Genomic DNA, 16,225 nt, shown 5'->3' with positions numbered 1-16,225 from the left:
ATACTATCTGTTGTTTTAGTGTATTTAATTATGTATGGTTAAATTACAAATATACATAAAATAAAGTGATACAATATCAGATTATCATACAACTTTAGAAAATGTAGGTACTCCGTGACGCTGGATGGCGCCAGTGTACCTGAGATCACATCTAGGGCGCGTACTTGAGGAGCAGCGCGTGAGAAAGCAGGGCCCTCCGAAACAAGTGAAACTCCCCGTGCGTCCCTCCAAAGGACCCTTCGTGATAATAAATAAACGAAACGTACCGCAATATGGAGTGCCATGACTACACTGACCCGAGCCAAGGACTTGATGAAAGCCATAATGAAATATTTCCCAATGAGATCGTGTATAAATGTGAGTAAGTTGCCGAGAAATGTAGGGTAAATAAACTAGCTAGCTTTCAGCGCAGCAAGCCCTAACTTCCTTGCAAGTGACTTTCGTGTCAGAGTGGACCACTTTATCACTAGTCAACCTACAAGAGTCAACCTAGCTGTTTTAAGTGAAGTGGCAGCAAGAATTAGCTAAATTTAAAACAAATAACAGGCTGAACCTAGCTAAAAAAAAAAAGTACGATAAACATGTATTCAGTTTTTTCTCTATTTGTAGAGGCACAATCTGTGAGATCCATGTGATTTGCTTGATTACATTTTATATTTCAGTGAATCCAAAAGAAACGCAAGAACTGGTAAAGCTGAGGATATCAAATAAAAGTCTTTTTAATGGAAAAAGGAATGCATCCATGTGTGGATGGAGGTAAGACTATACTTTACATATTCTCAATGAACTCCCAGATTGTTTGATACAATGTTATTTGGGATCAGACCAGTCAAGTGTGTATTGTTTTTCTTTAGGGCTATTCTCAGACACATGGGATTGCAAGACAAAATGACCCACTATCAAGCGGCCAAAAAATGGGAAAATTTGAAAAAGAAATACAAAGTGCTGGTCTTGTTTCTCTTTTGAAAGCTTATATATACCTCTCCTTTATTAAATTACTCTGTATTTGCCCTTCTAGGAGATAAAGTTAACCCCTCAGGGTAATGGTCGGGGAGTTGCACCTTTTCCTCAGTGGTCCTTTTACACTTTGATGAGTGATGCCATGGAAGGTCGCCTAGATGGGAGTGCTCCTATTCTTACAACCACACAACAAGACAGAAATGAGGTCTTAAACTGCCCCAAGCGAAAGAAGAGAAGGTTACTAATGCCTACAATTTCATCAGTGGAATCAATGGCTCCTGCAGCCTCTTCAGAGTTGTTCACAGGTCCAGAAGTTGAGGTCACGTTAAATGGAGAGGTGCCTGAAGAAGGAAATTTGGACATAGGGCACATCTTACAGGAAGTGGAGAATGAAAAAAAAAAGATGGACCGGCACAAGCAGATGATGGAGCGTGAGCACCTGCTGCTGCAGAGGGAGCGGGCAGCTCTGGACAGAGAAGTTGCGTCACTGGAGCGAGACCGAGCGTCACTGGACAGAGATAGAGCTGCCATAGAAAGAGAGAAGGCCCTGCTAGACAGAGAAAGGACAGTTGTGGAGAAGGAGAGAGAGGCAGTGGCCAAAGACCGACTGGCTCTGGAGCAAGAGAAGGCAAGACTGGTGAGAACTCAGGGAGATTCGGACAATACTGACTGTACAGACAGAAAAGAGCGCTTTCTTTTCTTGTTTGAAAAGCTTATCAACAATTTTTGAAAATAATTTCAGAGTTTCAGCATAAATCTACATATGTTGTTAGAGAAATTGTAAATGTATAAGTTCAGAAAATTATATTTTTGCTGCATTACCAAACAAAATTGTGAATGAAAAGAAAGAGCCATCTAATTTGGAGAGGTCTTCAAAACGCATTTATTTACTTGTGGTTATTCCATACAGAGCGCACACAAAGTTGAGCTGTTAGTTTTACCCCTTCCACAATAAACAACCCCCCTCCCAAAATCAATAATAGTCTTTAGTTTTTCTATAGGACTCTGGGTAGAGTCTTGCATTTGTGTCTTTACAATTAATTCTTAAATCAAATATACCAAATATTGCAGTTCATGTAAAAAAAGGTTCTTTCTTCTATATTACAGTTACAGTACAGACTTTACAACAAATGGATGCGTTTAAATGCACATTTTATTGCTTTAATTAAATCCCCCCTCATTAAGCCTCATTGCTCATGCTCGTATACATAGGATTGTTAGATTTTTCATTAATATTAATATTACTATTAACTTTATTTTTTTACAAAACATATTTAAACAATGAAACTAGACTGCTGCCAGTTTGAAGAGACACTAATTGAACAGACAGGCTGTTTTTAGTGTTTATCATTAGATTTAACTGAACGCCACCTTCAATCAGGTTGTGGTATTACTTTGTGTATGTGTTTGCGTGTTTGAAACATGGCTACGGGTCACGATAAAGTATAAATAGTGTGCAATGTGTGAGCTTGGATGTCCTTTAAAAAATCTGACAAATACAGTTGATCAGTGCTTGACCAGGTTATAAACTCGTGAGGGTGCCTTAACCATAAATATCCACAAAGAGTTGAATCTGTCTGCAGCAGATTGAACCACTGAAATGCAGTTGCTAGTGTTTGTATGTGTCGGTATGTACAGGTGGTTGCATCTGTGGAGTCAGTGTGCAAAAGTACATGTTAGTCTGTGTGAGGTCACACGAGGGTCCCGATAGGTATACGGGGCAGGCACACGTAGGCCTGAGGGGTCCTGCTCAGGTTGATTGGGTTTCCGTCAAGGCGGATGTCCTCCAGCGCGTTCCTGATGTAGTTGAAATCTTTCAGGTTGCAGAAGGTGTCCTCAAGCATCATCTGAATGTTGTTACGCTAGAAAAAAGTTATACAGTGACTTTATAGAGAAATTGCCACATCATAAAGTATTTGTAGTAGTATCTGATTTTTAAAATAAATTATTTGATAGTTCACAACATAGTCTAGTAGCATACACATTTTGTTTGCTTTAGCTGTACCCTAGACTATGTTAAACTATGTTTAAAATAAATAAAGGTGCTAGAACATTTTTGATGGCCTACTTGTAGGTGTAGAGACCGCAAACTATCAGGCAGAGGTACAGGGATGTAGTCAATGTTGTTGTCCGTCATATACAGGAACTGCAAGGCAGTCATGTCCTGGTCAAAAGGAAAATGAGCATTAGCTATATGATATTAAAGACACAAGTTTGCAAAGCCAATTGTACACACTTTGAAGGCCTCCCTGTGAATGCCTTTAGAGCCAATGTTATTGTGGCTGGCGTCGATGAGGGTCATAGTTTCAGGCAGAGCAGGCAGCTGTGAGATATGGTTCTCTCTGATCACCAGCTCCTCCAGTTCAGGAAGACCAATGAAGGCTTTCTCATCAATAGATGTGATCTCGTTGGCGGTCAGGTCAATCCTCTTCAGTTTGCCTGAAGTGTATGTGACAAACATTGACTTGCAGTTTTTAGTTGCCATCCTTTATATATTTTATCTTACTTACCCATATTGGCAAAATCAGACTTGTGGATTTTGGTGATTCGGTTGTAGCGTGCATAGAAATGTGTGGTGTCTTTGGGGAGAGGAGGTACGCTGTCCAGCCTCAGGTCATCACAATAGACTGAGCCCCCCAGACATGTACATAGAAGGCAGGTTGGCATGCCTATGTCACAGAACACAAGGCGTAATTACACATGTGCTCCAAGGTGTGACATGATGATGTCGTGAGAGCGCACACAAATAAAGTGAACATTTGTTGAACAATTATTTAACCCGCACATTTCAAATGGTTTACTCTGTAGCACCTGAGTACTGACCTTGCCAGTCAGGCTTCTCTGTCTCGTCTGTTTCACCAGAGCTCTCTGGGCCTTCTACCTCTCCTTTGCCCTCCTCAGGGCTCTGTGTAGTAGTGGGAAGCAGCCCCTCCTCTTGTTAGACACAGGATTAGGTTGGACATGGACAGGTTAGACCAGAAAAGCAAAGCAAGTATAGCAAGCAGATGTGCCAGATTGCCATTCTTGTTACATTGAAGTTTAACAAGAATGACATTTTAGCAATTGATAAATAGCAAATCATACATTTAAGGAAATGTATCCCCTATAATTTCACAATGTTCATAATTTAGTCATTTGACTACAGTTGATCTCACTTGAGTGAGATACTGACCTGTAGGTATCAGAGTGACCCCAGGGAATTCTGGTTCTCCAGAGCCAGAAACCCCAGACGTCCCAGAAGCTCCTGAGGTCTCTATATCTCCAGAGGCTTCACCTGAAACCCCTGAGACTCCAGAGACCTCCCCAGATGCCTCTGATATCTTTCCATCCCCAGAGATGAGGGTTACTTTGTCGTCTTTAACAGTGAGGAGGCAGTTAGAAGACATAATGTTAAAGTGCACAAACAAAATAGACAACTTTAAGATGGTGTTAAACAAAACACAACATTTAACCACACTAAACAATGAGGCAGTTAAACGAGAGATCATGGACATAAAACAAGACATCTACTCTTGAACAGTGTTTTCCAAAACATGTGCCCAAGAAAACTAAGGCTTTAAGTGAAAGAGATTTTGACATACTACAATGTTGTAAATAAACACACACACAAAAAAAATGTGAATAAGCACTGCCGGACAGATAGGATGAATTCCTTTGTAATTACATATCATTCTTTGAAGAGTCCTTATTGGGAAACCTTTAGAAAACACTGCTCTCGAGTCTCTAGACAGCCGAGAGGAAGGATCACTTATCCCATTTAGCTAATACTAAGGTTAAAGTACTAACCTATGAGTGTTATCCCTGAGAAACCAGATTCACCAGACTCCCCAGAAGCCCCAGAGATTCCAGTGGCCCCTGACAGCCCGGACCCAGACAGGTCTCCAGACTCTCCAACTCCAGATTCCAGCTCCACAGCGATCCCAGAGCCCCCAGACAGATCCCCAGAGCCCCCGGACAACTCTCCAGATCCAGAGGGCTCCCCAGACCCTGACACATCTCCAGAGAACAGCACATCTCCGAAGAACTGGAACTCCTCAGGGCCACCTGAGCCAGAACCTGACCCCAACAGCTCCTGGGATGGTCCAGAAATGAATACTATGTCCCCAGATCCCTCAGACCTTCCAGACCCTCCAGACCCCCCAGACCCCCCAGACCCTCCAGACCCTCCAGACCCTCCAGACCATCCAGACCATCCAGAGGCCGATGTCCCGGACTCCCCCGAAGCCCCTGAGCCTGCAGAGCCCCCTGCATCCCCGGACACATGGAGGATGTCAATGGGCATCAGACGCAGCTCCACCTCTTGTTAGAGACAAGATTAGGTATTAATGAACACGCTGATGACAAGAAGAGTGAGTTCACAACACTGATTAGGTTAATATGACAACAAGAAGCACACATTTAACCACTGACTGCTAGTTAAATGGAACACATGCGGAGGAAAAAACACACAAAGATGGACTTGTTAGCATCTTTCCCTTTTATCTGTCCATTACCTTGTCATATTTGTAATACAATGTTGATGGATTTTTTAAATTCATCTAAATACCATAATGAATTTGGTGTGCAGGTGCTTTTTCAGACCTTTCTGTGTGTCAGGACCCATCAGGACCCCAGACCCTCCTGAACCCTGTGGGATGAGCTGTGGCTTCAAGGGCACCTCCTCCTCTTCCTCCTCTTCTGCCTCCAATTCGGTTGATAGTGTTTCAACCTCTATCTAAGAGAAAACACCAGCAGTGAGGTAAGTTCATATAACCAACTCATTAGCTTTATTTGAGTTACCCTAAAACAGTTTTTACTGTTTTGTAAAACATGCCATGAGGTATACATTTATATTTATCCTTATATATCAATGACTTGCCAATGCAATTTAGTGCACTGTCACCCACTAGATGGCAGCCCATGTGTTCTGAAAAAAGCAATGTAGGTCACACCATTAAGGAATAGCCTAGTTTTCTTAGAAAACCAAACAAAAATATTAGACTCCAATGACATTACCACAATATTGATATAGATATACAAAGAGCCACATAGATGAGGAAAAAAACGATTTGATTGTCTGGAAGTTTTCACAAGAACCAATGGAATTCACACCCAGCATGTAGTTCCATTATAGACCAGATGAGGGCAATACAGCCCCATTCACCACTACAGGTATTACCTGTGACTCTGTCAATACAGACACCATGCTACAAAAATGAATGGTCCTTGTGGATCCAAGACACACATGGTGACTGCAGAACACACTTTTATTCTCTACTGTTCATTTTATCAAGGAAATAGAAAATAAATTCAAGGCATACAATTTATACTCTAACTGTTCTCAACATATTTATGCATAAACAAAATACACATATGCACTAAACCAACATCAAAATATCTCACAGCAAGAGACGCATTTAGACGCAGTTACAGACGCAGTTTGAGATACAACAAGGTGGCTCTTTGAAAAACGTGCACAAAGTTAGCTTGCTGCAGCAGTACCCTTCATTTCCCTCTTCCCTAAAGCAAATATATACACCCATGGGAAAATGGGGCAAACGCTATGCAACCAGCAATACAGACGCACAGCCTGGGACTGAGGGCACTGGAAACCAAAGCATCAAATAAAATCCAAATGTACTTTTGTATCTCTCTGCACTCATAATCAAAATCTTACACAAAACTGAGTTATCAAGGTCCTTGTCAATAATTTGCAAGGTACAACTAACTGAGCCATCAAAATAATATGGGCATTTTTTTGTCAATGTTGGCAGCTGTAGTAAATCACAAGATTATGAGAAAGGCATGAGACTGTATTTATTCACTTGATAGTGGAACAAAACAGCTTGGCAGATTAAATAATCTACATTTATAAACAATGAGTCTATAAAACCAAGAGAAATACCACGTTGCAATGAAAAGATTACAGATTTGAGCAAAATACATAAACTGGCTGGTATAACTTTACTGGGGCTACGTAGATAACAAACTAAGCAGTTCTGCAGTTTAGTCTGTAGTTTAGGGTTTAAACTGGTAAATGTGTGCAGTGCTGTTAGCGTGAATTAGAAAGCATGTGAGTCTTTAATCCTTTCAAAACTCCTATTGAGAGAAAAAAAAAAGAGTGCATCAGAAATGTGTAATTACTCTACAATAAGTATTGAGTATTGCTAGTTCATTTGTGAAACAAAACAGTTTCACTTGCTATCTTTTACCTTTATCTATTTTGTCAACAAAACTAAATTACATTTCTTTGATTTTCCAAAACTGTAATTATTGAGTGCAGACAGGATGAAGAGCATAAGTTATTCTAATTGCTTAATTTCTCTCTTTTCCCAGCGAAATCTTGCATAATGTGCAAACCCCAATCCAGACTTCTAAAGCAGGATGGTTTTATCAAAGCCACAGCCAAAATCCCGTGAGAACTCTCTGTCCATGTTCTGCAAACCTCTGCTCTGGAACAGAGTAATGCAGACTAGAGAGATTGTTGAAGTCAAATTTCATCAAATCTGCAGAAGTAATATTGGAAACAGAAAAGTTCAACTGCTGTTAGCAAGGAGTATTAATAGTAATCTTTCTTTTAAGGTTTTAGGATAATCAAATTAGCTGCTGTGTTAAATTTTCAAATGGAATGGAAAATAATACATTCATAAATTGACTTGTGTTTTTGGTGTTTGTAACGCTATTTAACAGCATAAATCTTTACTGAAGTTTTACTTACTGATATCTGCATATACCCTGAACACAACACAGGCAATTCATACATACTCTGTATAGCACCTTGGTGCAGCCAAAATAACAAGTCCAATTAGAAAGTGATATTTTTTTCTTGTATTTAGTTCTAGTTAAGTTGCTGGTGGCTAAATCATATCCCAGTAACTTTGAGACTAGCAGTAAACCTTATAAAGTGACCAGCTATCATGAAAAGTCTATCAAAATAACAATTTTAAAAAAAAAATCTAGATCGGGTTTCTGTCATTTCTAACTGTCAATGATCAGCTTGGGTAATTTTAAGTGAGGTTTACAGCCTCACTGTAAAAGCATGTGGTTTGGAGCAGGGTTCAGACTTTGAAGATTAAATTGTGATTAGTTTTTGTTCTAAATCGCACTGATTAAAGATCTGTCTTATTAATGTGAAGGAAGTTAATATTGAATTAATTAAGTATTTTTTAAATTGTGATTGATCAATATGCCTTATTGCCCAGCCCTAATGTTTACTGTCTGTGTGTCCATGTTGCTTATCAAAATTATTCTGGTACAACCAAATATACTACAGAGACTTGTGTGTCACTAGCCAGCTAGGCAGTATAAGCAATATAATCACCAAGCATGTACTGAGATAATAGGCAGTGCCACAACACAAATGTACTTGTAGATTGGGTCAGTAAAATGAGTGAAAAGTGTTTGATGAATGACCTTCCATTTGACCAATTGATTAAGTAACATGAATACCATGATATCATGGGAATGTTTTCCATAGGCCAATGTAACAGCTATTTACTAGACAAGCACTGTAGGAAAATGTGTTAGTTTAGATCCAATGCAACTAGACAAATTATTCAGACCAGAAATGTACCACTGTCTGATCAACAGATTAGGGTTATACTTCTGTAGTTGTTTAGTCAATTAATTGCTTGATGGTTTCTATGATTTATTTGGATTAAGGATTTACATGGACAAGAGCAGAAAAGAAAAGGCATGGAGTGAGTTATCTGGAGTTTTTGGGAACGACTGGACAGTTTACTCTTTTGGAGATGCTGTTTATTGTACACATTTGCTTTTGTATGAGATGCTAATCAGTTTGTGAACTTTAGCCAACACTATACCACACCCCCCCTTTAGTCCATTAATTGTTGGACAGGGCATGTCTTGAAAAAACACACATAATGCATTATTTTAGCGTTAATTCTCCCCTCTAAACACGCTTTTAGGATTACTATGTCACATTTTCTAACTTAAAATAATGTCTATATTTGTAAAACACACTTTATAAACCTCAGTTTCCAATGAGACATTTAGGCATTAAAGCTCCCTCTACTGATAGCAATGGGATTGCACAATGGGAAACTGGACAAATGAAGTCCTTAGGCCACATGGAAGCTGTGCTAATAGAAAGTTGCATTTGTTGTGATTATAATTTGACCATAGAATCATTCTGGTGATGGCCAATGGGTTTAAAGACTGCAGGAGAAGTCCAGGTTTTTACCTGTAACTCAACAATCTAGGCAAAATGTAAATTGAGCATGTTTGAGTGCTTATTTTGGATGAAAAAGTGTGAATGAAACAAAAATCAACACTAGGTATGTTTTTAATGAGGGGACAACAATATTATAACATGATTAAAAGCCAAAAAAACTCACTTTTGCATAATATGTATCCTTTTTGAGTAAACTAAGAATTTCTCTAGTTTTCCTAACCACACTAAATTAGATGAGAAATATCGGATATTGTTTTGGTGAATTTTGTTGGTACAAACAAAAATGTCTCAAGCTTATGGCCTGTATATGATGCTTGTGCATCTAGTGCATCCTAGTCATAAAATTATACAAATATTAAACATGAAAGAGAATAGTATAAAGCGCTTTTTTCTTTGCTAATCTAGCATTTATAGAATCATAAGCCATCACCAAGTCATAAATGCACATGACACAAACCACATGACACAACAAATACGCCTAGTCTACATATGTCGTCTGGTGGTGCTAACATGGACAGAGTGGTTGCTTCTTACCGGCAGATTGGTGGTCAGTTCATAGTCATATTCTCCATTCTCTGTGTCATAATCCAAGTCTGTTTGTCGGGAAAATCTTGGGCTGGCCACTGCTGCTTTGAGGACAAGGAGTCCCAACAACAACCGTGCAAGCATCCTCATAATCCACCTTGAATCAGCAGAGAAAACAGTTAAAAACATCTCGAGATATGTCATAATAAATCTACTCTGTGAAACACTGTAGGGTAAAGGTCATAGCTGGTGTGTAGCTTTAAACATTGAGTTTGGGTGAATTATGAATGAACAGTATCACATATAGGCCTTTTTATCTGAACTTCACTGCGTGACATCACTAGTGTCTGAATTCATTACTTTGGTGCAGACAGCTGGAGGCAGTGAAATGAGGGCCTCCTTCTCAGCTGCCAAAGGCCCACTGTGAGCCACAAATCAGTACTGGTCAAAGGTCACAGGTCAGAACTGATCTGATAAAGAATCATGGGAAAGTTTCCTGTGGTTTGAAGGAACTTTGGACTTCAGCTCATGTAGGTATGCGTTTTTTTAATGGTCTATGTCATAGCTTCTAAGGCTCTTTACTGTATAACCATCAATTAAGATGTCGACACCTCAACAAATCAGTCAACAAATCTGGACATGACATCCCACAACACAAGTTAACTCTGTAAACTATAATTAATGATTATCCATTTTAAGAGCTAAACAGTAGATTTTCCCTTCACAGAAAATGTCAAATCTGGAATTAGTCATAGAGATGGATATGGCTAAGATATTGGCGCTCAAGGTTGCACGGAGAGAGTGTGGAGAATTGCAGGTACGATGTTACCAGGGAGCTAGGAGTGCTAACTCAACCCCTCAGCCTTCACAGAGGCCCTTTATGAGGCCCGGTCAGTGCCTGTCTCAGCACTCAAACTCCAAATTCCATCGAGGTTTGTGGACAGGATGGCAGTGAGTTACAGCTGCAAGGAAAAGCTTCTTTGAGCAGCACGGAGCTCTAACACAAACACAGACGCACACTGGCAGAGACACCTCACAGATGTATGCTCTGTTTGCACACACCTATCATTCACACACACAAAATAAGACAAACCTCCACTTCTATTTTAGGCAGAGGTATAAAATAAAATATAGCACAGCAGCTAATTTCACACACCAATCGTATATTTGTTGATATGCAGAGATTAGACTTTAAGTTCGCATCTAGAGAGATTTGTCAAATATGCACTGGAAAGGATAACGCAGATTTTTTTAGTATAAGTATTTAACCCAGCATCTCTACTGTGAAAGAAACCCTATCTCCAGACAGAGGTGTGCTTTAGCTCTGGCCATCAGTGTACAGTGGAAACTGTGTATATGTCGATGAGTGTAGCCTTCAGACTGGCCCTGTGTTATGCTTGGCTTCGCTGTGGGCATTCCTGATATCTGCTGATTCTACCCATTTCCCTCAAAAACCACTGGCAAACGTGGGGACTGTCCCATGGGTATGGTTGCAAAACAAACTGCTATATTTGTATCAAAAATTGACTACAACAAAAAAGAGACTGGTAAAAGTAAATAAGTAATTTATATATATATGTTTGACTTTTTGTTGTTGTTTGCTGTTTTAACAAATTAGGTTTCATTAGGTTTGTGAAAGTTGATTAAAATGAAAAATAAACAGACGACATTTTGACACAACACAATATAAAATCCCAAATTGTTATTTCCAAATCCAAGTCAAGTCTTTCTGATGGTAATGCCCCGACAAAATATCCACTTTGGGAAACCTGCAATCTCTGAGTGAAACAATGCTCCTTCCTCACTAACCAATTAGCCAAACTTCCACAATGCACAGTCACTATATCTGTATTTGGGGAGGCCACCTGAGCCAGTCTGTTTTCATAATCACCATTGAAGCAGAATGAAGATAGCAGTGAAGGCTTACCTCTGTCTCCTGCTTTCCCGAATGGTCCCTCCAGCCGTGATGGAGATGCTGAGGGCTCCGGGACTTGGCCAATGGTGAGGGGTCGCTCAGGGTGCCCACAGGAGGGAGGGTGTGTATGGGCTGAGGCACACAGTAACGTCAAGGTGTGTGTGTGTGGAGGTCTATGGTCGACCTGAGTGCCTTGCCCCTTATGAGTGACGGTAGGCACTGAGACCGACTGGACTGGAGCATATCGCTTTTGGTCACTAGTGCCCCCACCCCAAATCCTACAGAGATGTGCGCAAACCATTACAACACACAGGTACTTGAGACACAGGAAAACAACCCCCTCCCCCCCCCAATAGCTTAACACCTTATTATCCTTTACAAGAGGAGACCTTATTTTTGTAAGTCTCAATCATACTAAAATATTTGTCCGCCTTTTCCTGAGGTGAAACTCTGGCATGTGTTACTTTCATGTATAGGGGGGATCTACAGGGGCTGCTGCACAATGGGACCACTGTGAGAGCTGCTGTTAGCATGGAGCTGACAGGAAGTTCCAGTTTGGTTGAACTTGACTTCTCATTGCCCCATCCCTTGGTAAATGGATGGTTTTAACTGATCTGGGTTCAGTTGTAAGTGAGACTCAAGACAAATGATGTATTCTCAAAGATAGCACTTTTTTTTATGAATGAAAATGATCTTGAGCTCGCACTGCTGTCAGCCTTGTGTTGCTGCCTCTCACTCCCATGGTAACCTAAGAGCTTTTGATGAGGGCAGAGACAAAAGTCCAGTGTGAGTGGCAGAAAATACTCTGCACCTGCAACAAACTGGGTCAGCTATCTGCTTTACATTTCAACCCATTCATTGATACTAAAGACAGTTGTGCTGAAACTAAGCCTCAGGCTGAGCTGGAATTAAAGATTGTTTAACTGTTGAGCCTAAATACCATAAGAAATCATCAAAAGACCAATTGTTTCACATTTTAACACATTTATTAAAGATCTGAAATGTATTGACAAACGCATTTTGAGATGTAAAAGTTTACATAGTAAATAATCATTATATATACATTAAATATAAAAAACAATGTTTCTTTCCCCCTATGTGAAGGGAGAAATGTCCTAGAGCTCAAATGCTTTTTACCCCCCCCCCCCCCCCCCCCCCCCCCCCAAAAAAAAAAAAAAAGAAAAAAAAAAGAACACTATTAAAAATGAAATCTTCTCTGGCTGTTTTAACTTAAAAACATGCAACAATATATCCTCTTTTAGGAAAGCCATCCACATGTCAACCTACATAAGGCACAGCTAGCAGAAGATGTACCGTAATTCCGTAATTTGTTTAGACAATCCTTCTTGTGAGTCTCATTTCAGATGACGATGGACGTGAGGAGGCGGAAGCATGTGATGATGTCACTGGGAATGGGAGGTTTGATCTCGTTGCCATCTAGTCGGAGATAGCGCAGACGAGGCCCACTTTCATTTGTGTCGTCCTTTACATCTGCAGAGTCTGGACACACACCAGAGCCACTCACAGCTGCAAAACAACAACATTGCAGTATAAATGTGTGAACTAAGAGCAGCTCAAAATATTGTATTACATGTTGCAGATGTAATTGCATATATAACATTATGAAAATACAAGAAAGGTTTCAAGGTTACTTGAGATCTTATTGTGGTCCAGGTACAAGTGTTCAAGGCCAGAAGGGATGAGTGGCACTTCGGTCAGCTGATTGTGGGACAGCTGTAGGTCCAAAATACTGGAGACGTTGAAGACATCTTTTGGAACTCCACTACTGGCGAGTTTGTTGTAGTTGAGCCTGATAAAGGTCATCTTTGGCAGACCTTTGAAATAATCTGCTGGAATCTTGTCGATGTTGTTGCCATCCAAGAAGAGTTGCGTTGTGGTGGGTGGTAGTCCAATAGGCATACTGGTCAGTTGATTTTTGGAAAGGTTTATCTGAACCAAGTTAGTTAGACCTTTTAGACTGACTTCTGTGACTGCATCGTCCATCAGCTTGTTGCTCTGAAGATCCAGGAGGTTGAGTTTGTTCAGACCAGAGAAGACACCTGCAGGGATTTTGGAAATCCGGTTGCGAGACAGACGAAGATGTTCCAGACTGGGTGGCAATGGAGAAGGCACAGAGGACAGCAGGTTATCGTCCATGTACAGGTGTGCCAGCTGTGACATTGTACTCAGCACACCCTGCTCTACTCCATTGCTTGTGATTTTGTTTCGGTTGAGGTTCAGCCAACGCAGCTGTGTGGCGTTACGCAGGGCACCGGCAGAGAGTACTTCGATGTTGTTATTCTGGAGGTAAAGGTACCATGTATGAGGAGGGATATTGGGGATTACGGTGAGGTCTTTATTGTCACAGTAGACGGCTCGAGGGAAGTTCCGTGGGCAGCGACACTCTTTGGGACAGGCCTCAAGCTGGGCCATTATGTCCTCATAGGACATGTCTTGGCTGAGGACGGACCCAAACAGACACAGGATGAACATGGTGCTCATAGGAACCTCCATTTTGTGCGTTTACCTGCAGAAACATACACAACTTAGACAAACAGCTTGAGGGAGGGCAACCCTACATTAGTGACCTTCAAACAAAGGCCAAAGAATTGTGATGTGGTGACTCCTGTGGTGAAGTAGGACAGTGATAATCAGCTAACTTGGGAAGTAGGCCATGCTGTCTGGCATGCTTTCAGCTGATGGATAGTTGTAAAGACCTGAAACATTTATATAGAACTTTTGAATTCTCTAAGTTACTTATCTTTATGATATAAAAAAAGAAAGAAACATTGGTGCTGGATCTGATGAGGCAAATGCATAATCGGATGAATATATTTTCAGTTTAGAGCCATTACTGTCAGATGAGTAATCTTTTCATTTAACTATTTAATTGTTTAATCTCAATAGAAATACATACTGATGATAAAGCATAAAATAAAAACATAAAAAAGGCACATAACATAGAATATTTTATAGATCATTTAGTGTTGACAAGTTTGGTAAGTTTCTTCTTTTCACAGTTAACATCTGAATCTGCTTTAAATAGTTTGAACACCCAAAACTATTTGTCTGGAACTCATTTCTGACTTTCCCATGGATGGATGCGTTTCAAAGATAAACCCGACATACCTGTTTTTGCACAGTTGTCTTCCACACCTCCTAGACCTGCCATCTGAACTATCACCACCTAATATTCACAGGTTTAAAGGCACTGCCTGTTGAATTGTGATGATTAACATACCTTAATGAGTCAGTTCTTCTCTTTATATTGTTGAGATCCCCCTGTGTAGTCTCAAAGGCTCTACTCATCTATCTCCACCTGTATTTATATCCCCAGCCTTCATTCATGGTGTGTTATCCCGTCACTACTGAAAACACCAAAGCTGCTTTTGGTCAATTAGGTTTTGACCAGATCAAAGGTTAATGCCCCTTGGCATTGGACAGCATTAATCCTTGAAGCACGGCCTACTTAACAACTAGCTACAGCAATCCATGCTCACTAGATAACACAAGCAGAAGGCTTCCTGTGCTGCACCATTCTCTTAAAGGAACTATATTTTATAAAATGGACCTATCTGTGTCCCCAGAAATGAGGTAGACATTCAAATTTAAATATATACAAATATGCCTTTTACTGATAACAATTATAATTCTAATTTATTACAAAAACATTTGACATGTTGTCTGAGTTTTTGTTATTATCTGGCGTTTTGGTTGATGATTATCCAGTCCGAAAGAAGAAAAAATCCCACATGGGCTGTCATTTGGGTTGCCAGTTTCAGTGCTGAAATGCAGTTGGTTTAAAGCTGAAAGGATCTGATTTGAATCCTCGCTGCCTAAACCACAGCACATACAGTCAATCAATAACCAGTGCTCTGCAGCTCACTGAGTTCTGGAGGTTCTGAATTTTCACATGAGGCATGGCCTGTCCATATACTGAGGAAACCTGTAAGTGTAGTCTGTCTGCAGATTTAGGCACTGGAAACCCAGGTTCAGATGTGATTGTAATATCTTTTTTTTTTTTAAACTGTAACAGTGCAGACTACAGACAGTTCCTTTAAGCTCTACTAATGCATCTCACAAATCCCACGGGAGTCTTGTGCTGACTGTTGAGCAGTTTTTGTCATGTTTGCCCACAGTGCAATTTGAATTTGTCTGCAAAATGTATTGCATAATGTAAGGAGCTCATCATTGCATTTCCAAAAGAACTCAAAATAATGCTCCTTGACACAAACCTATGCTTAGTTAATTTTATGGGACCCATTCAACTGTTAAAACTTGCTGCTGCAGATCTAAAACTACCAAAGCACATTTTGGCTATAGTTGTATATGCCAGATGGTGTGTATTCAGAATTAGGAATATGTGTTTTTGCATTGCTTATGTTTTGGGAGTAAATACATTTACAGATTATGATGCACTTTACATTAGTCCATATCCTTTTCTAATGATACAGCATACATTTGTGTTTTTTGTAGACCAGTGAACCCATGTGTTGTAGAGGTTAAGTGTAATCATGACCTTTTATTTTGCACCCTGAGATTGTGCTCATTACCTGTGCTGACGGAAGTCTGTTATGTGTGGAGGGATAATCCCAGTACAGTTGTGTGAGGATAGAAGAGCCACTTATCCCTGATGAGTTAGACAAGCCCAT

The 16,225-nt window shown here is 40.2% G+C and overlaps 3 protein-coding genes across 3 annotated transcripts; 1 reads left to right on the top strand and 2 right to left on the bottom strand.

The window, feature by feature from the left end:
* The first annotated feature begins 180 nt into the window (after positions 1-180).
* si:dkeyp-38g8.5 (uncharacterized protein LOC568385 homolog) lies at positions 181-1,940 on the top strand. The gene is made up of 4 exons (XM_033989770.2): positions 181-357; positions 663-756; positions 855-942; positions 1,019-1,940. The coding sequence occupies exons 1-4, from the start codon at positions 273-275 to the stop codon at positions 1,688-1,690; spliced, it is 939 nt and encodes a 312-aa protein (XP_033845661.1). The 5' UTR covers positions 181-272; the 3' UTR covers positions 1,691-1,940.
* On the bottom strand, positions 1,820-11,816 carry epyc (epiphycan). The gene is made up of 10 exons (XM_055231485.1): positions 11,586-11,816; positions 9,668-9,815; positions 5,542-5,674; positions 4,747-5,259; positions 4,139-4,315; positions 3,784-3,897; positions 3,471-3,629; positions 3,197-3,399; positions 3,029-3,124; positions 1,820-2,822 (listed from the first exon to the last, which is right to left on the bottom strand). The coding sequence occupies exons 2-10, from the start codon at positions 9,806-9,808 to the stop codon at positions 2,652-2,654; spliced, it is 1,707 nt and encodes a 568-aa protein (XP_055087460.1). The 5' UTR covers positions 9,809-9,815; positions 11,586-11,816; the 3' UTR covers positions 1,820-2,651.
* Positions 11,817-12,759: 943 nt separating this feature from the next.
* kera (keratocan) lies at positions 12,760-14,879 on the bottom strand. Its single transcript, XM_033989772.2, has 3 exons — positions 14,815-14,879; positions 13,226-14,100; positions 12,760-13,100 (listed from the first exon to the last, which is right to left on the bottom strand). The coding sequence occupies exons 2-3, from the start codon at positions 14,085-14,087 to the stop codon at positions 12,934-12,936; spliced, it is 1,029 nt and encodes a 342-aa protein (XP_033845663.1). The 5' UTR covers positions 14,088-14,100; positions 14,815-14,879; the 3' UTR covers positions 12,760-12,933.
* Between the last annotated feature and the right edge of the window lie 1,346 nt (positions 14,880-16,225).

The sequence above is a fragment of the Periophthalmus magnuspinnatus genome, chromosome 23 (genome assembly GCF_009829125.3).
Source record: "Periophthalmus magnuspinnatus isolate fPerMag1 chromosome 23, fPerMag1.2.pri, whole genome shotgun sequence".
In the NCBI taxonomy this organism is placed as follows: Eukaryota; Metazoa; Chordata; class Actinopteri; order Gobiiformes; family Gobiidae; genus Periophthalmus; species Periophthalmus magnuspinnatus.
The sequence above is the reverse complement of the archived record's forward strand: the minus strand, read 5'-3'. Positions and strand labels throughout refer to the sequence as shown.